Genomic DNA, 15,294 nt, shown 5'->3' with positions numbered 1-15,294 from the left:
TATTTTATTAATTAATTTATTTTTTAAAGACTTTATTTATTTTTTTCATAAGAGAGAGAGAGAGAGAGAGAGAGAGAGAGAGGGGCACAGACACAGACAGAGGGAGAAGCAGGTTCCATGCAGGGAGCCAGATGTGGGACTCGATCCTGGGACTCCAGGATCACACCCTGGGCTGAAAGCAGGCACCACACCGCTGAGTCACCCAGGGATCCCCAAAAGATTTTATTTTTAACTCATCTTACACTGAATGGGGGCTCAAACTCACAACCCTGAGATCAAGAGTCACATGGTCCACCGACTGAGCCAGCCGGACTGGACTCCCCTACCATTTTTCATTTTAGAAAACATTATAGGTCACTGCCAGGAAGAGAATAGCAGCATTTCACCGAATGTTTACTGTGAGGGGACTATTTTCTTTACTGCGCATATCGCCGTAGAGCTGGGCAAATTAGCAAGTTCACTCTTCACAGGAGAAAGCTGAGGCCCAGAGAGATCTGTAACTTGCTCAGGGCTAACTAGTCAGTAAAGGGTAGATGTGAATGCCAGAAGCCCTGATCTCGGACCCGGGTTCTTCACTGTTAAGCCCATTGCCTCTAGTTTGGAACTAGAAGGATCTCAACAACATGTCCTGGGTAACCTCTTTACAGACGAAGATGAAGATCATAGTGAGATGTACTAATGAAGGACAAGAAATGTGGTTAATGATCCTAAGTTAGAAAGCTGGGACTCTGCACTGTAATCCGATTATTTTCTCAGGGCTGTGAGAATTCCTTCACCCTCCAACCTCCCAAATGAGGAATGACCACATGGACTTTCAGGGGCTACAGAAATACACAGGGAGGGAAGCTAATTTTCCTCACTGACGTTTTGTACTTCTAATACAAGAATGCTAGCAAGGCTGAGGATCGCTGCTGCTCTGAGGAAGCTACTACGGGTGAGGAGAGCTGCATCGCAAGTGTGCTACGGCAGAAAGACGGCCTTGACTTCAGGCTTACGGAACCACTGGCTAAATCATTCCTTGCACAGTTCAACACATAGAAACTGAGGGTCTCCTGTGTATGCCTGGCACTGTTCCAAGACACCAGGAACAAAACAAAGTCTCTGCCCTCAGGAACTTGCTTGTCAACAGAACCTTCTTGGTGTGCCCTCACATGGCAGAGACATGCCTCATCATTTCTGTGTCTCTTCTTTATACATAAAGAGCACTAATCCCACTAGAAGGACTCCACCCTCATAACCTAATTACTTTCCAAAGGCCCCACTTTCAAATACCATCATTTTGGGGATGGGGACTTTAACTTATAAATTTGGGGGGAGGACACAAACAAAGTCAAATGAGGAAATGCTTGCTGAGGCTTGAGACTCAGTTCTTTGTTCCAACATTCGACAAAACCAAGCACCCAGAGAATAGTCCCTATCATCTCAGAACTACATGTATGGAGTCTAAGTCGAGACTGACAAGTTTTAGGGTCTGCAAGTACAGCCCATGAGCTGGACTCAGCCTGCCAATCTTCCCCCAACATTTTTCATTTTTCACAGTTCCTTTTCTGTTATTTTTTTATTGAGAGAATCTCAAGCAAGCTCCACACCAAAGTGATGTGGGGCTGGATCTCATGATCCTAAGATCATGACCTGAGCCAAAATCAAGAGGCGGATGCTCAACCAACTGACCCACCTTGGTGCCCCTCCTTTCTCTTGTTTAAAACATTTTTGGTTAAATAGACAGGAGCATAGTATTTATTATTTTAACCACTGGTGAATGTGCAATTCAGCAGCATCAAGTACATTCACAATGTTGTGTGATTATCACCACTATCTACACCTGAGACTTCATCAAAACCAAAAGAAACTTGGTACCCATTACAGAACTTCCCCCCCATAACTTCTACTTCCTGTTTCTATGAATTTGCCTACTCTAGGTATCTTTTATAAATGGCATCAAACAGTATCCTTCTGTGTCTGGCTGATTTCACTAAGCATAATGTTTCCAAGGCCCACCCATGTTGTAGCATGTACAAAATTTCATTCTTTTTCACGGCCGAATAATGTTCCTTTATGGACAACATATCACATTTTGTTTGTCCACTCATCTACTGACAGACACAGGAGTTGTTTCCATCTTTTGGCTACTGTGAATAATGCTGCTATGGACAATGCTGTGCACATATGCTACCTATTTTTATCTTTTAATATTTATTTATATAAGATTTGATTTATTTAGTTAGTTATGAGAGACACAGAGAGGCAGAGACACAGGCAGAGGGAGAAGCAGGCTCCCCGCAGGGATCCTGAAGCGGAACTCTATCCTGGATCCTAGGATCAGGCCCTGAGCCAAAGGCAGACATTCAACTATTGCGCCACCCAGGTGTCCCGCCACCTATTTTTTAAAATAAAGTTCTACTGAAACCCAGCCATGCTTGTTTATATGTTACTTTCCCGCTACAGTGACACTGGAGTTGATTAGTTGCTTTTGGATAGCCTTAAAACCTAAAACACTACTATCTAGCTCTTTATAGAAAAAGCTTACTGACCTTTCATCAACATGTTGGGATTTTACTTCGAAAATAGGATTAGGGATCCCTGGGTGGCTCAGGAGTTGAGTGGCTGCCTTTGGCTCCGGGAGTGTTCCCGCCCGAAGTCCTGGGATGGAGTCCCCCATCAGACTCCCTGAATGGAGCCTGCTTCCCCCTCTGCCTGTGTCTCTGCCTCTCTCATGAAGAAATAAAATAGAAAGAAGAAAGAAGAAAGAAGAAAGAAGAAAGAAGAAAGAAAGAAAGAAAGAAAGAAAGAAAGAAAGAAAGAAAGAAAGAAAGAAAGAGAAAGAAAGAGAGAGAGAGAGAGAGGGAGGGAGGGAGGGAGGGAGGGAGGGAGGGAGGGAGGGAAAAAGAAAAAGAAAGAAAAGAAAAGAAAAGAAAAGAAAAGAAAAGAAAAGAAAAGAAAAGAAAAGAAAAGAAAATTAAACTAGAGTGGAGATTTTTCTTTGTGAAACAAGGAACAACTTCTGTGAGATTACCCAATAATGGGATTTACTTCCAAAAGAGACATTTGTCAGCAGGTCTTTAAAACAGGTTAGATTGTTTTATTTTGGAGGACTCCACAAATCTGGGTAATGAATCAGATGGGTGGGGGGTAACGTGGGTGGAAAAGGATGTTAAGTATGCCTTCTAGGTTTCTGGTTTGCATTTCTGGGAGGATGTCATTAGCCAAACTGGAGGAAGGGGGAAGAGACAATGCAGCAGAGGACCTGGAGCTCTGCTTTAATTTGAGGTGTCTGGGAGACACCTAGTGGACAGACCTCAAGGAGATATTTGGATATGCAAATGTGGACATAAATGAAATCAGGGCTGAAGAGAAATACATAACATTATCTATTGGAAAAAAAAAAAAAAAAGAGAGGAGAGGGTTCAGAATGAACACCTGGGTAACTCCAGGTGCTAAATGAAGATGACTTTGCAAAGGAGACTGAAGGGATATGTCCAGATGCAGGAAGAAAACTAGCTTGGTCTCAGGAGAACTGTACTCAGTGACTTACCAAGTGAAAGTGACACACAGTCAAGCCAGTCTGTCCGGAGTAAGGCCAATAACTACAAGGTCTGTACATAATAAAATCACAATCTGATTAAGGACAATCTACTTTTGATGACCACTCTATACCTGCACTTCTGAACAATGTCAGCGATAAAATATTCTTGCCCTAAAAAAAACTTTTGTTGGGTCATTCTAAATAACTGCTGTATGCTTTCATGATATCTATTTAAACTTCACATTATCACGTTTGTTACTTATTCCTTAATAAACAGTGCATTACACGGAAATTAATTTGGTAAACTCCTCAAAGACCAGCACACAGAAATCAACCAAAGGGTCATTAACTCTTCAACAACAAAATGCTAGGAAATAAACTATATAGAAAAAAAATAATATTTTCAAAAATCTGCTAAAGAAATGACAAAAGATGCTTGGTTTTATGGTCAGAGAAATCAAAGAAAATATTTGCCTCATTATTTTTTCTTTCCTTTTTTAAGTAGGCTCTACATCCAGCGCGGAACCCAATGCAGGGCTTGGGCTTGAGCTCTCGACCCTGAGGATCAAGACCTGCACTGAAGTTGGGACACTCAGCCAACTGAGCCACCTGGGCATCCCACCTCATTTCCACTGAGAACTGGACACACACTAAAACAACAGATCAAAGAATGTTAATATCTGCTATTTTTTGGTCATTTAATTTTTGCAAAAGAAACCTTTGGAAGTTTTTGCAAATATAAATTTATTATGCTCTAAAAGAGAAACTATTATTTTTATTACAAAAATAGGCCATATGTACAAAAGCTTCCCTCTTAGTTCAAAAAATATTAGTGAAATTTTTTTCTTTTTTGTACAGTTTTATTGAAACATGTTTTACTGATATATAATTTCCCCTCTCTGCACTGGCCATTATTTGATTCCTTTCATTTCCTAATGACTGTGAGAACAGATTTGCTCTGTAGAGGGGGGAAGAAGGTGTTAAGCGATCTGCTCTGAATGTCAAGTATGTAGGCCTACTGGTTGGCAATAGGGTAATAACGAATACACATCTAGGCAAGCATGTTTGGAAGCACAATATCTAAATCTCCTTTAAAAATTGTTATACACATGTATGTTTGTGTGTGTGTGTGTGTGTGTATATATATGGAAGTTTCCTTGAAGACAGGACTTAGCTAATTCTCTCTCCACTGTTTCAGGGAGACAGGGCTAATCTACATGAGAAATTTCACTGCAATGAGTTTCTATAACCAGTTTAACTTAAATTTATGATTGTGATTACCAGAACACAACTGGACAAAAGCAAATTAAAACCAAATTTCAGAATTCCAAATTGGAAAAAGCTGAGAATATAGGTCACTCATTCAAAGGGGGTAGGAGTGGTGTGGAAGGAGAAAATGTAACAAGACCTTCTAGTCAAATCTGATCAGGTGATTCCGGTATTCACTAATACTGGCTAAAGGCAGATGACCTACAACAAGCAGATCAAAGTAAAATGGCTTCAGGTGGAAGATGAAAAGACAAAACCTAGCCAACAGCACCTATAAATGGAGCACACACTTTGTATTCAAATGGTTTGGGGGCAGAGGATCCTCTCCTGCTACCTCCCATGGTCCCTCGAGGACCTTCTCCTTACTGTCTCCTCTCATAAGCATTTCATCATCTCATCATCACAAGAATGAGTGCAGCACAAGATATTTTAAGAGAGAAACCACATTCACATAACTTTTATTACAGCATATGGTTATAACTATGCTATTATATCAGTAATTAAATTTTTAAAAAAGAGATTTTGTATATTTACTGGGGGGGGGGGTGGCAGAGAGTAGGAGCAGACTCCCTACTGAGCAGGGAGCCGAAACATAGGGCTCAATCCCAGGACTCTGGGAAGGCAGACACTTAACCGACAAAGCCACCCAGGTGCCCCTCAGTAGTTAAGTTTGAAGTGGGAGTGGCTTCAGGCCTCTACTGGGGGTCTTGGAATGCACGCCCACAGATAATGGGGAGGGGAGATGGGCTCCTGTAGAAATAAGCCCCTGTCCTATCCCTATCTCTCAACTATTCAGTCTGGTTCTATATTACCAAAGCTGTCATCACTCCCATCCTAGTTTGAGAGGCAAAGCAAGAGACTTAAAATAATCTCCAGTCAAAAAGAGCAGTGAGGCACTCAGTCGGCAGAACACGCGACTCTTGATCTTGGGGCCATGATTTTGAGCCCCACATTGGGGAGGTAGACCGTACTTTATTAAAAGATTTTATTTATTTATTCATGAGAGAAACATAGGCAGAGGGAGAAGCAGACTCCTCACGGGGAGCCCAATGCAGGCCTCGATCCCAGGATCCCGGGATCATACCCTGAGCCAAAGGCAGTCGCTCAACCACTGAGCCTTCCAGGTGCCCCAGACCATACTTTAAATAAATAAGTCAATAAATAAGTCTTTGAAAAAAGACTCAAATATATATATATTTTTTAAAAAGATAAGATTAAAGAACTAAATAGAAAGGCTGGAAGCACTCTACGAATCCAGGGAAGAGGAGCCCTCCCGACTTCTACCAATATGGCTCTCTGGCCATATTACTCAATGTGGGAGAAAAGGTGTAAGGTAACTACAACTACACCTTTCCCTCTGCCCACCTCTCACCACCACCCCCAATTCACTCTGCTCTCCAAAGCACAGACCTACTTCCTTCAAGAAGCCTTTCACTCCTGTCACTAAACTTCACCTGGTTTCCTCATTTCTTAAAAAAGAGAAGACTACCGATAAGCCTTAAAGCAGAGGACGCTTTAAATGGGAGCCACTGTGTTTGGGAACACAGGGAAGAGAGAGCCAGAACACCCTTGTTCCACTTTCCCTACCCTCCTGGGCTTAAGGGGAACAGTAGGTGCCACGCTGAACAGTTGTGAAAGAATGCTGAACTTTTCTTAAAAGAGAATAAGCCTGTAAAGAACATGAAAATTCTGAGTTGCCTTCAGTTAGGTTACATTTGAAGTCTTTGTTCTAAGACACCACATGAATATACTGGTTGGAATCTGTGCCTCGGTACTCAGTGGTCCTCTTCATATATGAGCAGTTTACTTTGGAATTCAGTCCTCAGAAAAGCTTGATTTCCCTACAAGCTTTTCTCATCTTAGAATCAGTTATCAGTAGTACACTTTCCTTTTTTATGTCACCTGCCAGGAAGCTCATGAGGGCTGACCCTAATGCTTCTTCCCCCCCTTTTTTTCTGTGATCTTGATTTTCTATTTTCCCCAATTTACATATTTATTTACCTATATGGGTTGGCTAGGTTTTGTTCCTCCATACCTTTCATCTTAGGCTGCTGGCTTCAGTCTGACCTTTTAGGTGACTTACAGCAAAAACGACATCATCGACTCACCACTACCATCACCCAAACCTTCACTGGGGAAATGGGAGAAAGCCAACTGTTAAGCAACAGGCAGAAATCAGTCACAGGCTATTTCCACGTTTCCCCACCAAGAGACCTTAAGACGAGATCCTATCATTTACTGAGTACCTGCTTCATGCCAGCAACTGTCTTATTCCTCAATGCAGACAAAACCTCAAAGATACTAACCCCATGTTTTTGGTTTTAAGAAAGAAGCCTCAGAAATGCCAAGTCATATATCTGAAGTGCTGTTAAGTTGCAGATCTAGGATTTGAAACTAGGATCAACTGTGTAGTCCACGCCTTTCCTAAAAAGGGAACACTCCTGCATACCCTCTCTCCTCACCCTTTATCCTTCTTTTCCACCTATGCAGTCAGAGAGGAGGACCGTATTCTGGTCTCTAGGCCACGATTCTACCTTACTGTGTGATTTTCATGTGCTCATTCGCTCAGTTACTGAGAATCTTCTATATGCCAAGTGCCATCTAAGGCTCAGGGTTACAAAAAAAAAAAAAAAAAAAAAAAGGCTCAGGGTTACAGGCCCCAAACTTAGTCTCTGGAGGAAACAGAGAGAAGGAGGTTAAAAGGAAAAAAAAAAAAGCAAGATAATTTCAGACAGTGCTACAAAGAGGATAAAACAGGGTTAGGAGACAGAGTGAGAGCGGAGGACGAGAGAGGAAGGGCTGAGATGGGAACAAGACGGCACAAAATATGAACCTCCGGGGTCACCGCGCTGGAGGCAGAGGTAAGAGCAAAAAACAAGTTCAAGGAATGGCAAGTCAGCTGGTTAAGGCTGGAGCATAGAGGGAGTTGAGTGAGGAAGGGAAAAAGCAGGGGCCAAATCATATGTGGCCTCATCAGGAGTTTGGATTTTACTAAATGTGATTGAGACATCTGCAGGACGTGTGTGTATGTATGTGTATACATGAAAATACAAAACCGTATTTACCATTTTAAAGCCTATAGTTTGGTGGCATTAAGTATATTCACATTGTTGTGTCAGAGGTGTTTTAAAGCAGAGGACTGAAGCCATCTGATAAGTCTTAGAAAATTCAGGAAGGTGTAGATTGTACGCGCCTTAGATCTACAGACGTGAGATCCAGAAGTCTGTATGTAGTCTTTTTTTTTTTTTTTTTTAAATGATTTATTTATTCGCGTGCGCGAGAGAGGCAGGTAGAGGGAGAAGCAGGCTCCATGTAGGGAGCCCTGACGTGGGACTCGATCCCAGGTCTCCAGGATCACACCCTGGGTTGAAGGCGGCACTAAACCGCTGAGCCACCCAGGCTGCCCAGCATTTAGTCTTTGTTAAGAATCTATATAAAAACCAGGGCACCTGGGTGGCTCAGTCCATTGTAACTGTCTGACTCCTGGGTTCAGTTCAGGTCATGATCTTGGGGTCATGAGACAGACCTACATCAGGCTCTGCGCTCAAGCGGAGTCCGCTTGAAATTCTCTCTCTCTCTGCCTGCCCCCCCCTCCACTTGTGCACTTGCTCTAGCTCAAGCACTCGCTAAAATAAATCTTTAAAAAGAATCTATGAAAATCTATTTAATATAGGAACCATATGTATTAGCACAAACTGTAAGTGAGTTACCAACAAAGTAGGCAATTAAAAGCCAACTGTCAACTTGGAGAAGTAGCAGCAGCTTCTTTCCCTCAAAGTTCCCAGAAAACATAAAAGGAAAAGAAGCAGAGAGGATTGAATTGAGAACTGCGAAAAGAGAAAGATACTTCAGGGTGTTTTCGGGAGTGTGATCACCTGTGAGATACTAGAAATTCTACTGTAGTTTGGGACTCTCCTGGAAGAGACAGGGTCCGGGCTCCAAAACAATTGTTTCCAGCACAGCAACAGCAGCCTCCTTCCCTACTCCACATTCCTTACATTTAAGAGAGATCACTTACACAAGAAAAAAAAAAAAAGAGTCCTTCACAACCACTTACATTGTCCTCATGTGAAATCGTATCTGAGACCACTGTGTAACACTCAAGTGATGGAATGGTTAAGAATTTTACTCAAGAGTTCCTAATACCTCATTCACCAGGCCACATTAAAATTTGAGCGTTCTGCTTTAAGAAAGTTGAGTATATACTGCTTCCTACAGTCATGTAGGAGTTCAGAAAGGAGTAGAATTTCTTTGTTCTAAAGGAACTGGAAATGCCTTCAGTGATCCTCCTACTCTAAGTCATTTTACTAAGAAACCAAGGTCAAAAGTGAAGATGTTCTAAGGCAAGAGAGTTTGGTCAATGCCCTCTAAAGTGGAAATTTGATGCTGTTACTAATACGATTCCCAGAAACCACTGAGCTTGTTGTTATTGATAATTACTCATAAAGCTAAACAGAATGGGACCCACTAACACAAGGCACTTAGGAACAGGCGACAGTTCTCTTGTGTATACTGTAATTAAGTCCACCACACATAGGAAGGTACAAACTCATACACTACACTTAACTAACGTCTAAAACCTTCACACACCTTCCTAATATACTGCTAAGAGTAACGAGATTAATATTATCACAAACCTCAAGTAGCATTTCAGATGCCAAATTAAAAAATACAAGGTTTGAATGTTTACCCAACAATACTAGAGAATATAACCCACTGGTAAAAATTCACATTTAAAAGTTAAAACAAAACAAAAATAAAAGTTAAAACAAGTTTTCACTTTCACATACTCCTATGGGAAGAACAGCAGAGTTTACAGAATGGTCCCCTGGGAAGAGCAGATCCGGGAGTTAACAAAGGAATGCAGACCTTAAGAAACATTCCTTCTAATAATTGTTTTTGCTGCTAATAACCTGTTACAGGTCCTAAATTTCTCAGCCTTAAACCCACCTTACTAAGCACACTTCAACAACAACAAAAAAAGTAGGAAGTTTCTGGTAAATATTCACCCAGGAGTCTAGCATGTTTTTAAAGTTATTATTTTATTTATTCTCTTTCAAACCCTAAAATGCTGGTTGTAGGTAGGTCAGCAGCCCTGACCTTTTCCTGAGAGGGATTTTTCCTTTCCCACTAGGGGGAGTCAGCTATTGATGGTGGGAGGGAAAAATAGAGGTGAATACCCTGGAGTGGAGAGTCTGACAGCAATGAAGCTGTCTCAGCAAGCCAGGCTTTCAGAACTACACCCTGTCAGGAATCAGAATCTAGGACTTAGACTGCCCTATGTAGATCACAGGCTTGACAAGATCATTTTGGGGACTTCTGTGGCTTGGCTCCATGGGAATTTATGTGCACGGCATCTCTAGTTAAGGATAAACCACGGGTTAAAAAAAAAAACAAAAAAAAAAAAAAAGGAGGAAATGGAAAACCCACAAAAGAGGCAAATAGGACTAGTGACTTTTAGCAAACTTAGAACTTTCTGAATATATAAAACTAAGAAACAGATAATTTAAACTTTCTTTCAGTTTACTGATTTTAATATCAATGGTTTTCTGGCCTTAGAGGTTTTGCTCAATCCAGCATAAAGCACTTCTGTATTTGGTCTAACAAAAGAGAAGTAAAATACCAACAGCCTTGAGTGAAGGTCACAATTTCTAAATAACTGAAACCTCAAGATTTTAAAGCCTTCTTAGGTTTTTCTCAAAACAATGTTTTAAGGGCACCTGGGTGGCTCAGTTGGTTAAGCATCCAACTCTTGATTTTGGCTCAGGTCAAGATCTCAGGGTTGTGAGATCCCAAATGGAGCCTGTGGAGAGTCTGCTTGAGAGTCTTTTTCCCTCCCTCCTCTCTCTCTAAAATAAATAAGTAAATAAATCTTAAAAAACAAAAAAACTAACAGCTAAATGTTTTAAATACCCAGTTTTTAGCATGAGCTTCCCTACTCGGCCCAATGATTAAGTGGTTTAGTCTATAGGAACCTCTATAAAATAGGATGTTACTCCTATATGATAATGATGACAATCTAGGGAAAAATATATGAATGAGACTCTGCCCTACACTTGGCAACATGGAAATGTTCATTAATCATATGCCAGGAAAAAACCCAGAAGTAAACAAGGGCCTTAAAGCAGTGGATTAAGCACGTTTAAGACACAATTGAAGTGTGATAAAACACCACAACACACTCAGCCTCACAGGGCCTTCATCTTCCCATGTGTGAAAATACAGGTCCTGCTCTAGCATCTAAACGATAGAATTTTATTCAGCCTTAAAAAAGGAATTACATACACTCTACAATGCGGATGAACTTTTTTTTTAATATTTATTTATTTATGATAGTCACACACAGAGAGAGAGAGAGAGTCAGAGACACAGGCAGAGGGAGAAGCAGGCTCCATGCACCGGGAGCCCGACGTAGGACTTGATCCCGGGTCTCCAGGATCGCACCCTGGGCCAAAGGCAGGCGCCAAACCGCTGCGCCACCCAGGGATCCCAATGCGAATGAACCTTGAACACAGACTAAGCTGGACACACAAGACCAGATTGTAGGAATTCCATTTCAATGAAATGTCCAGAATGGGCAAATCCAGAGAAACACGAAGTAGATTAGTGGCTGCCAGGGTCCGGGGGAGAGAGGGAAAATGGGGAATGACTGCTTATGGGCATGGGGTTTCTTTTTGAGATGATGAAAATGTTCTGGAATTAACTAGCAGTGATGGCCCCACAACCTGGTGAATGCAGTGGAAGCCACTAAACTGTGCCCCCGTAAATTATATCACTTAAAAAGGGGGAAAGAAAAAAGCCTATCTCTAAGGACCTTTCCAGGTCTAAAACTACTCTAGCAGAACCACTAGATTCCCTTACCATTGCTCCATTAAAAAGATGGCTATCACGCAGATTGCTGTGATTCTGTGGGCAATTAGAGCAGGATAGCACATAAGCAAAAGAAACCCATACAATCCAAAGATTTGGTTTCCAGAGACATGCTGGCTCTCACTTTTTTTTTTTTTTTAGCCAAGAGGTCCTAAGGAGTAACTAGAGCCCTGAGAATACCCTGTGTACAATTATTTTTATAAGGACTTCAGCAAACTCAGCTTGGACTCAGGCAAAACTGTCCCCTCACAGCCCATTCCCACCTAAAGGGCTGTTCTAATGAAAGCACAGTGTTGTTCAAACTCTTGCCTAGGATCAGGAGATGGGAGTCCGTGAAAGCGCTGAGCATACTGCCTACCACGGTCAATACACACACACCGAGAAATTCAACTTAATTAATCTACTCTGATTTCTCCACCTATTACCAATTACCTCACTTCAGTTCCGAAGATTCCACTATACCCAGAATTTGAACTTGGGACGTGCATAGTTAATCACAAACTATTTAGCTTCTCTTTGGTAATAACTCCAAACCACAAGGACAAGGAAGAGGGATAGTTCACCACAAAACATGTCTGAGGAAACAGGCCACACTACGTTACTGCCATCAGATATTTGTAACTACCTTTAGGCACAGAGTACTCTAACGTGCCAGACAACTAACTCTGCAAAGAAATGGGCATTAAAATAACCCCAAACTGTGTAACTCTGTAAGCAGCCACTTGCACAGGGGAAGTAATGACTTTTAAATGCTGACTTAATTGTAAATTAACTCCCATTAGTCAGGCCCCTCAGACCATCTCCCCCTCCCCCCGACTGGCTGACTTGACACACATCACTTCATCAAGTAAAGCCATCCCTGCCAAGTTTTCTGGGTCTGAAAAAGTAGGCAGGCTATTTGGTTAAGACCAAATACAGAATATATAAAATACCCCGGTTTTCTAAACTTTTATGACCAACACATCTTCACCGTGAGAAAAAGTAAATTTAACTTTACGTGGTTAAGGTATCTTTGTATCGGTATCTAATTTTAGACGGGACCCTGAATTCAGCCACCTCAACAGTAAGTAACACATTGGTGGAAAGACATGGCCTTTAGTTCCAACAGCATCGGCGTGCGTGCTACCGGTCCTGCGCAAGGTATTCCGACCACCATTAAGTAAGTCAAGCACACCGGCTGCACCGAGACACAGACCTGCTCGTTAACTCGCGCTACTCAGACCTCCACGGGGCCCTCCAACCCGCAACAGCAGCGCCCGAACACCTGCAGACTGCGGCAGCACCTCGGGTTCCTTCGCCCGGTCCCGAGTCCTAGCTCCACCCAACGACGCCAGTTATCTCGTCGCGGGCCTGATCTCAGGAGGTACAACCAGGCCAGCCTTCCGCCTTCCACTTCGCCGGTTCTTCTCAATCGTTAACGGGCCTTTCACTCAAGGGTCATCGCACTTTGAGGCTCCACCCCGCTCTGACAACGGCCCTGCGGTATCCAGGGGGAGGGGAGGGGAGGGTCCTACGAGTCAAACCAGGCACTAAGGGTAATCCTCGCAAGTGTTAGACTGAAGCAGCCGCGGGAGGATCATCCTCAGTCTATCTACTATCGCGCAACTTAACTAGAGAGCGTGTGACTAAAACAACAGGACACCGACCAGGGGAAGAAAAAAAATCCAGCTTTTGTGTGTGTGTGTGTGTGTGTGTGGTAAAGTGAAACAGAGAGGCCTTAAAACACGCAAGTAGGTCCCTTTTGCCCCAGTTATTTCCTCTGGTTTTCTAGAATCTTTCTCTTCACTCTACCCACTAGAGAGGGCACCGACGCCAGGTGCCCGATCGTGCCCCTTTAGTGACAAACGTCCCCAGCTGCGCGGCTCCTTCCCTCCGCAGAGGCAAGCACTCAAGGGAAGCTGCCCAAACGCAAAGGGTTAAGGACTCCGGACCCCGCGGACCCGCTCCCCGACGTGCCGCGGGCGGGGGCCGAGGCGAGGACCTCGCGGGCGGGCGGGCGGGCGGCGCGGAGCCCGCACACGCGAGCCCTACGTGCCGCCCAAGTCCCGCCCCAGCGAGGCGAGCGCAGGGAGCGCGGCCGCGGGAAGGGTCCGGCCCGCGCGCCGGGCGTGGGAGCGGAAGGCGCCTCTCGGGAGCGGCGGAGGGTCCGGGGAAGGGAAGGGGAGGGGAGGGGAGGGGAGGGGGCGGAGCGCGGGCACGGACGCCCCCCTCCCCCAGGAAGGCCGCGGCAGGCCCGGGCGAGCAGCCAGGCCGGGCGCGAGGGCGGCGCAGCCCCGCCGCCGGGGGGCCCCCACCCCCACCCCCGCCCTCACCCTCGGCCTCGCGGGGAGCAGGCCGGGCGGGGGTGGGGGCGGGGGACAACGGGCCGGCGGCCGTCCGTTGGCCCGAGCGCGCCCGCCCCGCCCCGCTGCGCCGCCCCGCCCCGCGCCGCGCGGCCGCCCCGCCCGGGGAAACTACGCCATTGCGGCCTAGCGGGCGGCGCCGCGCCTCCCGCCGCCATCTTCGGCCCGCCGGCCCGCCGCCCGCCGCCCCCGCCGCGGCCCGCCATCTTTTGGGGCCGCCATACTTGCCCTGCGAAGAAGATGGCGGCGCCCATCACACACATAAAACATGGCTTCCCTTCAAAACAAAAACATCCCGGGGGCCGGCGCGCGCCGGCGCTCACCTGAGGACCACATGGTGACCGAAAACTCGCCCTCCAGGGTCTTGATCTGCACCTGCTTCTGCTCCCACTTCTTGTTGCCCGCGTCCGCGCCGCCCGCCGCCCCGGCCCCGCCGCCGAGGTAGCCCTTCTTGCCGCTCTTCTTGCCGCCGCCCTTCTTGACGCGGCCGCCGCCCGACGACGACGAGCCGCCGCCGCCGCTCTTGCCGGCCGCCGCCACGGTGACCAGCGTCTGCTCGATGTAGTCGTCGTCGCCGCCGGCCGGCGCGGGCACCGGGATGAGGATCTGGTCCTCGAAGCCGTCCTCGGCGCGCAGCCCGTCCGAGTCGTCGCCGCCCACCACCTCCTCGCGCGTCTGCACCAGGATCACCTCCTGGTGGTGGTGCACCTGGGTCGGGTCGTCGGTGACGAGCGGCTGCAGCGCGATCATGGGCGGGTGGTGGTGGTGGTGGTGGTGGTGGTGGCCCGCGTGCCCGTGGCCGCCCCCGCCGCCGTGGTCGCCGCCGCCGCCGTCCTCGTCGTCGTCGTCCTCCTCCTCCTCCTCGCCCACCACCGTGGTCTCGATGGTCTCCACCGGGATGGTCTCCACCTCGATCTCGTGCAGCTCCACGATCTCGGCCGGCATCTCCGAGCCGTCCGTGGCGATGTAGAGGGTGTCGCCCGAGGCCATGGCTGAGGGCTCCGCCGCCACGGCCGCGGCGGCCTCGGCTCCGGGGCTACGGGCGGGCGGGCGAGGAGGCGGCCGGCCGTGGGGAAGGAAGGCAGAGGGAGGAAGGCGGCGGGCGGGCGGGCGGGCGGGGGGAGAGGGGGCGGGCGGCGGGGGGAAGGGGCGGGCGCGGCGGCGGCGGCGGCGGGCTTCCCCGCCTCCTCGCCTCGGTGCGCCCCGCGCTCGCTCGGCCGCTGCTCGCCCCGGCGCCCCGCCTCGCCGCGCCTCGGCCGCCCGCTCTGGCCGCGCCTCCTCCCGCCCTCC

The 15,294-nt window shown here is 46.5% G+C and overlaps 1 protein-coding gene across 1 annotated transcript in view; it reads right to left on the bottom strand.

The window, feature by feature from the left end:
• The window catches only part of YY1 (YY1 transcription factor), a 33,227-nt gene extending 18,143 nt beyond the window's left edge, over window positions 1-15,084 (bottom strand). The window contains exon 1 of the mRNA XM_038545711.1: window positions 14,328-15,084. Within this exon, the coding sequence (XP_038401639.1) occupies window positions 14,328-14,994 (667 nt within the window). The 5' untranslated portion in view covers window positions 14,995-15,084. The remainder of the gene's footprint in view (window positions 1-14,327) is intronic.
• Window positions 15,085-15,294: the final 210 nt, after the last annotated feature.

This window comes from Canis lupus, chromosome 8, assembly GCF_011100685.1.
Source record: "Canis lupus familiaris isolate Mischka breed German Shepherd chromosome 8, alternate assembly UU_Cfam_GSD_1.0, whole genome shotgun sequence".
Lineage (NCBI taxonomy): Eukaryota > Metazoa > Chordata > Mammalia > Carnivora > Canidae > Canis > Canis lupus.
This window is presented reverse-complemented; position numbering and strand designations above follow the sequence as displayed.